The sequence below is a fragment of the Jaculus jaculus genome, chromosome 2, assembly GCF_020740685.1.
Source record: "Jaculus jaculus isolate mJacJac1 chromosome 2, mJacJac1.mat.Y.cur, whole genome shotgun sequence".
Taxonomy (NCBI): domain Eukaryota; kingdom Metazoa; phylum Chordata; class Mammalia; order Rodentia; family Dipodidae; genus Jaculus; species Jaculus jaculus.
The window spans coordinates 23,417,096-23,429,488 of record NC_059103.1 but is presented as its reverse complement, the minus strand read 5'-3'; the positions used below and the strand labels follow the sequence as shown (position 1 = coordinate 23,429,488).

At 42.8% G+C, this 12,393-nt stretch overlaps 1 protein-coding gene across 2 annotated transcripts in view; it reads left to right on the top strand.

Moving 5' to 3' along the window:
* Positions 1 to 12,393, top strand: part of Myom1 (myomesin 1) — a 167,507-nt gene that overhangs the window by 137,289 nt on the left and 17,825 nt on the right. For both annotated transcript variants that reach the window (XM_004662649.2, XM_004662648.2), the window contains 6 exons: positions 1,154 to 1,213; positions 1,895 to 1,962; positions 7,785 to 7,898; positions 9,603 to 9,690; positions 10,849 to 10,887; positions 10,990 to 11,095. In XM_004662649.2, coding sequence (XP_004662706.2) covers positions 1,154 to 1,213; positions 1,895 to 1,962; positions 7,785 to 7,898; positions 9,603 to 9,690; positions 10,849 to 10,887; positions 10,990 to 11,095 — 475 coding nt within the window. The remainder of the gene's footprint in view (positions 1 to 1,153; positions 1,214 to 1,894; positions 1,963 to 7,784; positions 7,899 to 9,602; positions 9,691 to 10,848; positions 10,888 to 10,989; positions 11,096 to 12,393) is intronic.

The window sequence follows — 12,393 nt, the reverse complement described above, 5'->3', positions numbered from 1 at the left end:
TCTCAGAAACGACCCATGACACCATCTTACAGCATACTTACTCTAAGTAACTTAACTTGAAAGGAAAAATGTGCAAAAAGTACTACATGCCTAATCTGCCCATCATATATTATAACTAGATTGTAGGGTCAGCTACCAGAATCCTCTGTGAAAATCATTATGATTATATGTGACCCTTCCAAAGTGGCAGAAAGACCACGAGAACTCTAAATATGCAACTTCCACTATGGTTTCACCACTTTCCAGCTTTATGGCCTTGGAAGAATTACTTAACCTGCTAAGCCTATTTCCTTTTTTTTTTTTTTTTTCTTTTTCTCAAGGTAGGGTCTCACTCTAGCCCAGGCAGACCTGGAATTTACTATGTAGTCTCAGGCTGGCCTCAAACTCACAACGATCCTTCTACCTCTGCTTCCTAAGTGTTGGAATTAAAGGCATGTGCCACCAAGCCTAGTTTATTTCCTTTAAAAATATTTTTATTTATTTATTTGCATGTGTATGTATGCATATACAAAAGTGCCAGAGCTTCTTGCCACTGCAAACAAATGCCGGATGCATGCGCCACTTCATGCATCTGGCTTTTGCATGGGCGCTGAGGAATGAATCAAACCCAAGCTGTCAGGTTTTTTTTTTTTTTTTTTTTTTTTGGTTTTTCGAGGTAAGGTCTCTCTCTAGCCCAGGCTGACCTGGAATTCACTATGGAGTCTCAGGGTGGCCTCAAACTCACTGTGATCCTCCTACCTCTGCCTCCCGAGTGCTGGGATTAAAGATGTGTGCCACCACACCCGGCCCAAGCTGTCAGGTTTTGCAAGCAAGTGCCTTTAATCACCATACCATCTACCCAGTCCAGTAGATTTCTTCACCTATAAAAATGAAACTAAGTCCAGGCATGGGGATGCACATCTTTAATCTCAGCACTTGGAAGACAGAGGTAGGAGGATCGCCGTGAGTTCAAGGACAGCCTGGCGCTACAGAATGAGAGCCAGGTCAGCCTGAGATAGGGTGAGAACCTACCTCGAAAAAAAAATAGAACAAATAAGGTCATCGCAGTGTCGCAACATATGAGTGCTGTGGTCATGAATAGTTCATTTCACACAGTGGCCAGCATGTGCATTTATGCTGCCCATCCCAACATTGTTCTTCCTTATTTTCCTAGTTTATAAGAAACTCCAGAAAGAAGCTGAATTCCAGAGGCAAGAATGGATCAGGAAACAAGGTAAAAATAAGCAATGGGTAAAGAAAAACCTTCAATTTTTTATTTAAAATGTTAGATTATAGCAAGATTATATCAAATTACAATGAATAGCATTGGTTATGGTAATGCCTCGTAACTAAATATAATTGAAAATATTGGTTATCAGATATGTAAATGTTAAAAATATTTAAAAAGAGGGCTGGGGAGATAGCTCAGTGGTTAAGGCGCTTGCCTGCAAAGCCTTACAACATGGGTTTAATTCCCCAGTACCCATATAAAGCCAGATACACAAAGAGGCACACGCATCTGGAGTTTGTTTGCAGCCACTGGAGGCCCTGGTGTGCCCATTTTCTCTGTCTCTCTTCTATCTCTCTCTGTTTGCAAATAAATAAATAAAAATAGTTTTTAAAATGCCAGGCGTGGTTGTGCATGCCTTTAATCCCAGTATTCGGGAGGCAGAAGTAGGAGGATCACCAAGAGTTCGAGGCTACTTTGAGATTACATGGTGAATTCCAGGCCAGCCTGGGCTAGAGTGAGACCCTACCTCAAAAAACCAAAACAAATAAATAAATAAATAAAATTTAAAGCCAAATGTAACTTTTAAAATTTGACTTCAAACACAAATCACCTTAGAATCTTAAGGGCTTTGATCTTGTATTTGTGAGTGATACAATGCCTGCTTATGTCATTAAAACGTTACAGGCCCACATTTTGCTGAATATTTGAGCTGGGAAGTGACTGGTGAATGTAATGTGCTGCTGAAATGCAAGGTAAGATGAGAATGCAATTTTAATATGTAATTCAAGAGAAATAAAGATAAAAACACGTGTGGAGAAGAGGAAAAGCAAGTCTTCGTCTTCCTCTCTTTGAACCAAAATGATAGACAGCCGATACATCCTTAGTGAAACACTTAAGATAAAACAATGCAAAACTATGGGAAGGCGTTCGTTACCCATGAGCTACTGAATGAAGACATGAGCCCTTCCAGTTACAGGTTAAGTAGCCCTTATCCAAAATGGTCTATATCAGAAGTGTTATTTGGGGTGTTTTTTGTGGGTTTGTTTGTTGTTTTTGGAATGTTTATGTATATATAATGAGATATCTCAGGGTGGGACCAACATGTTTGTGTGTGTGTGTGTATATATATGTGCATATATATATATATATATATATATGTGTGCATATATGTATGTATATATATACATACATATATACATATATATGTATGTGTGTGTGTATGTATGTATGTGTGTGTGTGTGTATATATATATATATATATATATATATCTTATATACATAGGCTAAGGGTAATTTTATACAATGTTTTTAAATCATCTTGCACATGAAACAAGGCTTCCTGGCATGGAAAGTTCCATCCTTGTGTCATGCTGACACTTAGAAAGTTATGATTATTTTGGATTTTTAGACTAGGGATTCTCAACTTCTGTTCACCTCAGAAGACTTTCACATTGTTGAGGCCAAATCTGCATTCTAAGTGGTAGATCTATGGCTGGCTCCTCCCAGTTCCAGTGTTTGGAGAACTTCTCGATGCCCCTCAGTTCTGATGTACTTCTGAATCTTACCTTGAGAGTGGAGGTTTGGATGGGGCTTGTAGTTCATTACTGATGGTCTTATTAGATCTTTGGGAAGTTTAAAATAATAATTCTATGTAGTATTCCAAACTATTTTTTTAAATATTTTTAAATTTATTTTTATTTATTTATTTGAGAGTGACAGACAGAGAAAGAGGCAGAGAGAGAAAGAGAGAGAGAGACAGAGAGAAAGAGAATGGGCACGCCAGGGCCTCCAGCCACTGTGAACGAACTCCAGATGCATGTGCCCCCTTGTACATCTGGCTAACATGGGTCCTGGGGAATCAAGCCTTGAACAGGGGTCTTTAGGCTTCACAGGCAAGCGCTTAACCACTAAGCCATTTCTCCAGCCCTCCAAACTATTTTTTATCTCAGCTCATCAGGCTAAGTGAGCCATAAACAGGTTTAGAGGGACCTGGGATATGTTCGCTCGGTGATACAGCACTTGCCTAGCATGGGCAAGGGCCTAGGTTCCAATCCCAAGCACTTCGAACAGAAAGTTGTGTGTGTGCGGGATGGGGAGGGGGAGCTGAGCATGGTGGCATGTGCCTGTGATCCTAGCTTGTCAGAAGGATCTTTTAAGCCCAGAAATTAGAGGACAGCCTGGGTAATAGAGCAAGACCCTCCAGCTAAATCAAATAACTTTTTTCTTAAGTAGGGGCCGGGCATGGTGGTGCATGGCTTTAGTCCCAGCACTTGGAGGCAGAGGAGGATCACCATGAGTTCAAGGACAGCCTGAGACTACATAGTGAATTCCAGGTCAGCCAGAGGTAGAGTGAGACCCTATCTTGAAAAAAAAAAAAAAAGAAAAGAAAAGAAAAAAGAAACCTTTGGGGGCTACAGAAGTGACCCAGCAATTAAGGCACTTGCTGCAAAGCCTAAGGACCTAGGTTCAGTTTCACAGAACCCATGTAAAGCTGGATGTACAAAGTGTTATATGCATCTGGAGTTTGTTTGTTGCAATAGCTGGAGGCCCTGTTGCACCCATTCTCTCTCCCTCTCTATCTGCCTCTCTCAATTTTTTTTTTAAACGCAGGGCTAGAAAGATGGTCCAGCTGTTAAGAACACTTCCTGTGCAAACATGAGGGTCTGAGGGGACCTGACACTGCCAGAGTTCAAATCTCCGGTTCCCACATAAATAGCTGGTATGACCACACACACCTATAACCCCAGCCCCACAGTGGAGCAGACCCCAAAATCACTGGAGCCCTGCAAACTCTGTCTCACTAAAGAGACACACCAGCTTGAGATGGCTTAGCAGTTAAGGTGCATGCCTGTGAAGCCTAAGGACCCGGGTTTGATTCTCCAGGTCCCACATAAGCCAGATGCACATGTTGGCACATGCATCTGGAGTTCATTTGCAGTGGCTAGAGGCCCTGGTGTGCCCATTCTCTCTCCCTCTCTCTCTCTCTCTCTGTCTCAAATAAATAAATAAATAAATAATAAAATCTTTTAAAGGTCTTTAATAAATAAAGAGAGAGAGAGAGACTCCGGCTCAAAATATGACCCAGTGGAAGAGCAATGGAGCGGAACACCTAACTTCACACTCCAGTCACTATAAGCAAGCACCCCCTGCCACAGGCTATCATATGGGGTGCTGTACCACATCACACCACACTCCAACACACACACTGTGGAGAAGGAACTACTGGATGAGATTGGCGTGTGAAGTCATGATGGTCAACCGTGACTCAAAAACAGAATCATGGATTTGACATTTGGCATATAATTGTCACGACAGCCAGAACCCAAGTGGTCCAGGAGTAATAAAGTCAAAGAAACAACAATCTCTCAGAACTATGTTAAGAAAAAATTACCCGTAGACTTCAGCCTCTTGGGAAATCACAAAGATTTGGGGTGAACTGAGGCAGCAGCTACAGACCTCACATTCTCTGTCACTCTGGCTGTCCCCAGCCTGGTTGTTCCTGCTCATTTTCTCACCCACTCAGTGCCCTCCCTTAAACCATCTCTTCCCTGAAAGCATGCAGACCTGGTCCCTTTCCTTCTGTGTTCCCTGTTGCCCTTGGTGGGGTGAGCATTGGCATCGCATTGCAATGATTTCCCTCAGGTGGACCAGCCTTCCCCAGGTTCTGAACAACCAAGGGGAACCGAGAAGTAAGTTTTACTTCTCGCCACATCCATCTGTGCTCCTGTCCCAAGGCCCACAGTGGCTGTCTGCCAGCCTCTCTGGCAAAATCATCTCTTCAGTCACCTCTGTATGGCCTCCCTCTCCTCAGCCCAGGTAGAATGGACCTGCCTCTACCCTCTACCAAGGGTCTTCATTACGTCATTGGAGCAAATTATGTCAATTTAGCAAGTTACTATTGCACTGTGGCCTTGGGTTATGCACAGCTAAACAGCCTCATGAGCTTCGTGGTTGGGAAAGAGCCAAGCTTGCCTACAAGGCAGCGTTGGGTGCTCCTCCCACGTGAATAGGAGCGCCTGCGCTGCCCCCAGATGACACCAAGGTGCTGGAAGATGAGGTCCTCCTGAGGCAGGCACGGGAGGCATGGTGGCTCATGTAGTCTCAGGGTGGCCTCGAACTCATGGCGATCCTCCTACTTCTGCCTCCTGAGTGCTGGGATTAAGACAGGCAGCAGTGACACTTTTTAACAGTGGCTTTCTAGAATTCAAGAAACAGTCTTTTCTTGGCTGGTTCTTACATTCATGTGTGTGTGTGTGTGTGTGTGTGTGTGTGTGTGTGTGTGTGTGTGTTACCAGCTATTTAATGGGCTAGTTAGAATTGTTTTCTTAAGAAGTCTTTTTCTTTCATACAATTCTAATTATACAAGAAATACTTAAATAAAGTCTCCTCTATAAAAAGAATTCAGGCCGGGCATGGTGGCGCACACCTTAATCCCAGCACTCAGGGAGGATCACTGAGAGTTGGAGGCCACCCTGAGACTACATAGTGAATTCCAGGTCAGCCTGGGCTATAGTGAGACCTTACCTCAAAGAAACAAAACAAAACAAAATAAAACAAAACAAAACAAAACAAAACAAAACAAAACAAAACAAAAAAACTCGCAAAGAATCCAAAAGTTGGATTCTATCTGGGTGTGATGGCTCATGCTTATAATCCCAGACTAAGTAGGAGAATTGCTGTGAATTTGGGGATAGCCAGGGCTACAGAGTGAATTACAGCTCAGTCTGGGATAGAGTGAGACACTGGCTCAAAAAAAAAAAAAATAGGGCTGGAAAGATGGCTTAGTGATTAAGGCACTTGCCTGCAAAGACAAAGGACCCAGGTTCAGTTCCCCAAGATCCACAAAAGCCTGATGCACAAGGTGGCACATGCATCTGGAGTTTGTTTGTAGTGGCTGGATGCTCTGGCATGCTCTCTCTCTCTCTCTCTCTCTCTCTCTCTCTCTCTCTCTGTCTCTCTCTGTCTCTCTCTCTTTCCCTCTTTCTCTCTCAAATAAATAAATAAAAATACAATATTTAAAAAATTAAAAGCTCAGGATCCCATTGACTGTGTGAAATTGTATAGTCTATCTGAATTTATAATATATGATATATGGATTAGGATCTAAATGAATCTCCTCCAAACTACTAAGCAGTTAATTTCTTAATCCTTACTTCCTAAATGCATATATCTGTAATACTTCACTTACCTCTTGGATTGAATATGTAAATTTAGATTGGGGCTTACTCATCCTATTCATTCAGTAACATTATAAAGACTTTGTTTGTTTTTGTTTTTCAAGGTAAGATCTCACTCTAGCCCAGGCTGACCTAGAATTCGCTATGTAGTCTCAGGGTGGCCTCGAACTCACAGCCTCCTACCTCTGCCTCCAAGTGCTGGAATCAAAGGTGTGTGCCACCACGCCCTGCCATTAAGATTATTTTTAGACTATATTAATGCAATGGGATTTGTCCTGTGGTTTTGAGATTTATTTTTAATTTTTTTAATTTGAGAGTGACAGACAGAGGGAGAAAGAGGCAGAGAGAGAGAGACAGAGGGAGAATGGGCGTGCCAGGGCCTCCAGCCACTGCAAATGAACCCCAGACACGTGCGCCCCCTTGTGCATCTGGCTAACGTGGGTCCCTGGGGAATCACGCCTTGAACCGGGGTCCTTAGGCCTTACAGGCAAGCGCTTAACCGCTAAGCCATCTCTCCAGCCTGGTTTTGAGATTTTTTAAATTGGAACTTCATTATATGATTATCTTACATATTGGTCATATTCCTACCTGCACCCTGCTTATCACAGGAAATCAAGCTGGGCATGGTGGCGCACAACTTTAATCCCAGCACTCAGGAGGCAGAGATAGGAGGATCACTGTGAGTTTGAGGCCACCCTGAGACTATATAGTGAATTCTAGGTCAGCCTGGGCTACAGTGAAACCCTACCTTGGAAAAAGAAAAGAAAAGAAAAAAACAGTAAACCAGCTGGCTTTATGCTACACTCTCCTCAGACAGTGAGTAGATCTGGCAAGCTACGAAATCAGCCAGCCAAGCAAGATGTACACACTGGTGTATTAGTGGCACACAGGCCATGGGGGTAGTCAACTGCTCTCTGATTGGACACGAGGCCTGCTCAATGGGAGGGAATCCATATCTGGCTTTTAAATTTTTATTTACATTTAAGTGTGCAAGGATTTGGAGGGAGGGAATGGAGGTAGGGTCTCCTATGTTGAGCAGGTTCCATTCTTCCCCCTTTATCCAGTGTTTACCTATAGCAAGCAGTACAGAACATGGCTCTACTAGCTAATACAGTATTTCCATATTTGTCATGAAAATCCATGGTTAAGATGATCTTTGCCAAGGACATGAGATGCTATTGATTTAGGTTTGTTTATTGGTGTCCATTTATGGTAATCCTCTTCTCAACTGAAATAGTTTTCGACCAGTCCTTAGAAAAAATTCTGTCTTCCTACTCCAAGTTCAGTGCTTTTTTTTTTTTCCTTCAGTATCTTAGCTGTGTTGAGAGCTGCTTACTGTAACAGAAACAGCTTTTATTTCTTTATTTGAAAGAAGGTAATGATGGTCTTTCTTCCAGGTGGCCAACATTAAGAAGGAGACTCATATCGTGTGGTACAAAGACGAAAGGGAGATCTCAGTAGACGAGAAACATGACTTTAAGGATGGCATCTGCACCCTGCTCATCACAGAAGTAGGTGACTAAAAATAGGAAACCTGGCAGATCTCTGCTGCCTTCTCCCCAGCCAGAAACTACCTCCCTGCCCAGGGCATTTGCAGTGGAGTTCATCTAATAATTTCTGTAGCAGGACAAAGGCTTTTTTCTCCTTGTGACTTGTGCACACTTGTCAAAGTAACCACCCCATGCCAGCTGGAGGCCACAGCGCTTGCTTCTTAAGCTATATTGTTTATCTGTTGGGCTAACTGGGTTCCTCTTTGGACTTAAACCTCATGATAGTTCATTCCCTTAAAGTACAGAGGTAAACATAACCCCTTTAAGGGTAGAATTTTTGAAATCTTTTTGTCAAAAAAAAGTAGAGCCTCCAATTATATGTGATTATTATTTGTTGTTGTTTGGGCTTTTTGTTTTTCTTTTGTTTGTTTTGTTTTGTGTCTCGTGTAGCCCAGGCTAACAAACTTACTATAGAGCTGAGGCTGACCTCGAACTTCTGATTCTCCTGCCTCTGTCTCCAAAGTGCTGATATGACAAGTATGTATAACACACCCGGCATAAGTATGACTTTTTTTCATAAATGAAAGTAACGTAAAAAGCTTAAGGACTTTAAGACCTAACTGTTATGCCCAGTTCTCGGCGCCCCCAGTGACCACCAAGGAGAACCAAACACATACGCAAAGGCAAGGAGCTTTATTTTGGGCTTAAGCTCCAACTCTTCCCCAACGCAGTGGATCTGTACAAGCCCTGAGCAGCAAGGAAGCAGGTTTTGGGTTTTTTTTTTTTTTTTTGGTTTTTTGAGGTAGGGTGTCACTCTAGCCCAGGCTGACCTGGAATTCACTATGGGGTCTCAGGGTGGCCTCGAACTCACAGTGATCCTCCTACTTCTGCCTCCCGAGTGCTGGGATTAAAGGCGTGCGCCACCACGCCTGGCAGGTTTTGTTTTTGTTTGTTTGTTTTTTTATAGGGATTTGAATGAAGAAGTAGAGGGATGTTACATGATTGGTAGATCTAAGTAGTAACTGCACTTGTATTTTTCTGATAGGCTTAGGATGCTGGGGGCCAGAGCTGGTGGGCAGGGGGCTAGGGGAATTTCAAGCAGATTAGGTAACCTTTATTGTAATTGGTATGTGTGTTTGAAGAACTTAAGCAACTTATCTTATGACTATAGAAATGTATGGCATAAGCAGTTTGTGATATCTTCGTCAGTAACTGTTAAATTCTTATTTAAACCTTGCTGAGAAATAGAAACCTTGCTGGGAAACATAAACTTAGGCCTATTGGTGACTCTGAAGCCTGTCATGGCATCCATCTGGTTCCTGAGTCCTTCACTAACCGGAGGATAGTCGTAAAGGTCAAAGAGTCAGGATTGCTACCTGGGAAAAGTGCTGCGCAGAGCTGCCTCTGTGAACTGTGGGCCGCTGAGATGGCTGGCTGCTTTCTCGTTGTGGATTTCCATGGCCCTTCCCTCCCCGAAGGCCTTAAGCAATGCAGCAGAAAGCTGGGCATGGTGGCGCAGTCTTTAATCCCAGCACTGCGGAGGCAGATGTAGGAAGATATTCATGAATTCTAGGCTGGCCTGAGACTACAGAGTTCCAGGTCAGCCTGGGCTAGAGAAAGACCCTACCTCGAAAAAAAAATTAATAAATAAAAAAGAAAGAAAAGAAAAGAAAAAAAAATCTACTGCAGCTATGCCCTGTGCTACAATATCTCTTGTTTCCTCAGTTTTCCAAGAAAGATGCTGGATTCTATGAGGTGATCCTGAAAGATGACCGAGGAAAAGATAAGAGCCGGCTGAAGCTCGTGGATGAAGGTCAGTCCGTCAACCACGGCGGTCCATTTTGGGGGCTCTAGTCATGCTTTCTTTATGTCCACAGACTTGGGGTTAATTGAAATTCCAGCAGAGTGAACTACTGCTTGGTTTTGTTTCCTTTCCAAAAGCCCATTTTACCTTTGGTCTTCCTAGAAATCAAAAATGAACTTTTGAGTCTCAAAGGATTTATAGTCCACAGGCCACTAGAGTCTGCTTTCAATTGAAATCATTATTTTTGTTTCAGCTCTATAAAAATGTCCTAAGATCAAAACCTTCTGTGAGGAGTATGTTGAGAAATAGCCCAGTGAGGGAGGCAAGAAAAGAGTTAGATATGGACGTGAAGCCTCACAGTTATGAGCAGGATTGTTTTTTTTAAAGCAGCGATTTCAACATTTAGAGACTATTCACAAAAAAATGCATCATGACAAGGAAAACCTGCTTGTGACCCTCAAATGTCCAGTTTTATTTCTGAACATGATCGTACATGGAATTGCAGTCATTCAACAGAAGTCTAACTATGATTTTCTTTCCACCTCTCCATAGAAGCAGGGCCAGATATGTTTATTGGCAAAACCTTCTTAGGCAGAGGAAGACCAGGCCATCCAAATGGTTAATGAATTGTGCACTGATGACACAGATAAGAAATTTTCCTGTAATGTGAACTGGGACTTCCTAGGACTTAAACAAGAGTGTCCCCAAGTCAATAACTCCTGGAAATCTCATTGTGGCCTTTTTTAGAATGTACATATGCTGTTGGTGACAAAATATTTGATGAAAAAAGTACATATGAAAATAAGCAGAAATCTTTTATTTTATTTTATTTTTTTGAGGTAGGGTCTCTCTCCAGCTCAGACTGACCTAGAATTCACTATCAAGTCTCAGGTTGGCCTTGAACTTATGGTGATCCTCCTACCTCTGCCTCTCGAGTGCTGGGGTTTAAATGTGCGCCACCATGCCCGACCAGAAAGCTTTTTTTAACACTTGATTACATTTAAGTTATTCCCTCAAAAAGCACTGATTATCAATTGGTCAACAACTTTCCCTTGAATCCTATGCCCTTCACCAGACAGGGACTTCTTGAGAGCTAACCATTTGAGATTTGATCCTACATCGAATATGTTTATTCTGACGTTTTTGGCTATGACCTTCTATCCACAGCCTTCAAAGAACTCATGACTGAAGTATGCAGGAAAATCGGTAAGTTATAGTTTTGCTACCATAATAATGCTTCCCTGTGGTCCTGCCAGGATGAACTTACAGGTACCTGACATACGATGCTGTTTCCTTTTCTCCATGCAGCCTTGTCTGCCACAGATCTGAAAATCCAGAGCACAGCTGAGGGCATCCGGCTGTATTCTTTTGTGACTTACTACCTAGATGATCTGAAAGTTAACTGGTCCCACAAGTAAGTAAATACAAACTTACTATATAGACTTTTTTTTTTCTCCATTGGTGAGTGGGAAGAATGGGGGCAAAGTCTGTACCTTTCAGATCAATGGGCTTCTTCATTCTCGGGTTTAACATTAGGAAGCACAGGACAGAGACCTAGGCTGCCCCTCTTCCTGTGAGGTTAGCTCTTTCCCTCGACATGGGTACGGGTGAGGCCAGGAATGGCGGCAGCATATCTTCCCATGTGATCCAGGAGGCATCGTCATTCACAAACATTGCTATAACGTGCCCTCCTCCCCAAGACAGCCCTGCGTGGGCCATCTCTGCTTGCCAGGCCTCCAGAGGCACACGCACAGCCCTCTCTCCGCATCCACGCTTTACACACGCTGTGGTCGGAAGCAGACTTCAGGAAGCACCATATTCCCCATTATGCAATAATGCCCATCCATCCTGAGGCGTGCCCAGGCTGATCATTATTTCTTATGGCCCCTAGTAGAGCTGTATACTTGTATAGCTCCTGCCCACCCTCAAAAAGCTTTGGAAATGTCATGAAAACTGTGGAGACATGTATTTGGACTGAGTTAAGCTTGAAGATCTGTCCTAATCCTAGGCTACCTTTGTGGAGTTATAAAGGGATTGCCTTCAATTTCACCTCTGGGATTCCAAGATCAAAATAGGTTTCTTTTTTTTTTTTTTTAATTTTAAAGAGAGAGAATTGGCACACCAGGGCCTCAGCCACTGAAATCAAACTACAGGTGGTTGTGCCACCTAGTGGGCGTGTGAGGTCTTGCACTTGCCTCATCTCTTGTGTGTCTGGCTTATGTGGGATCTGGAGAGTCTAACATGGGTCCTTAGGCTCTGCAGGCAAGCACGTTAACTGCTAAGCCATCTCTCCAGCCCAAAATACATTTGTAAGTTGAACCAGACCTCACATCCCAATACCAACAATGTACTTAACCTCTGGGCTTCCTTGAGACATCTTGGGTGGAAACAAAACAGAGGCCTGATGTAATTGATATATATTTTTAAAATTTATCTCATTTCATTTATTTGCAAACAGAGATAGATAGGGAGAAGAAAGACATACAGAGAGAAATGGCCATGCCAGGGCCCTCAGATGCTGCAAACAAACTCCAGATGCATGTGCCATTTGGTGCATCTGGCTTTATGTGGATGCTGGGGAATCAAACTCGGGTCATTAGCCTTTGCAGGCAAGCTCCTTAACTTCTAAGCCATCTCGCCAGAAGTGATGCCACCTTCAATACAATTTTATCATGTTATAGACATTCATTTCACACTAGCAAGTGAGCAGTA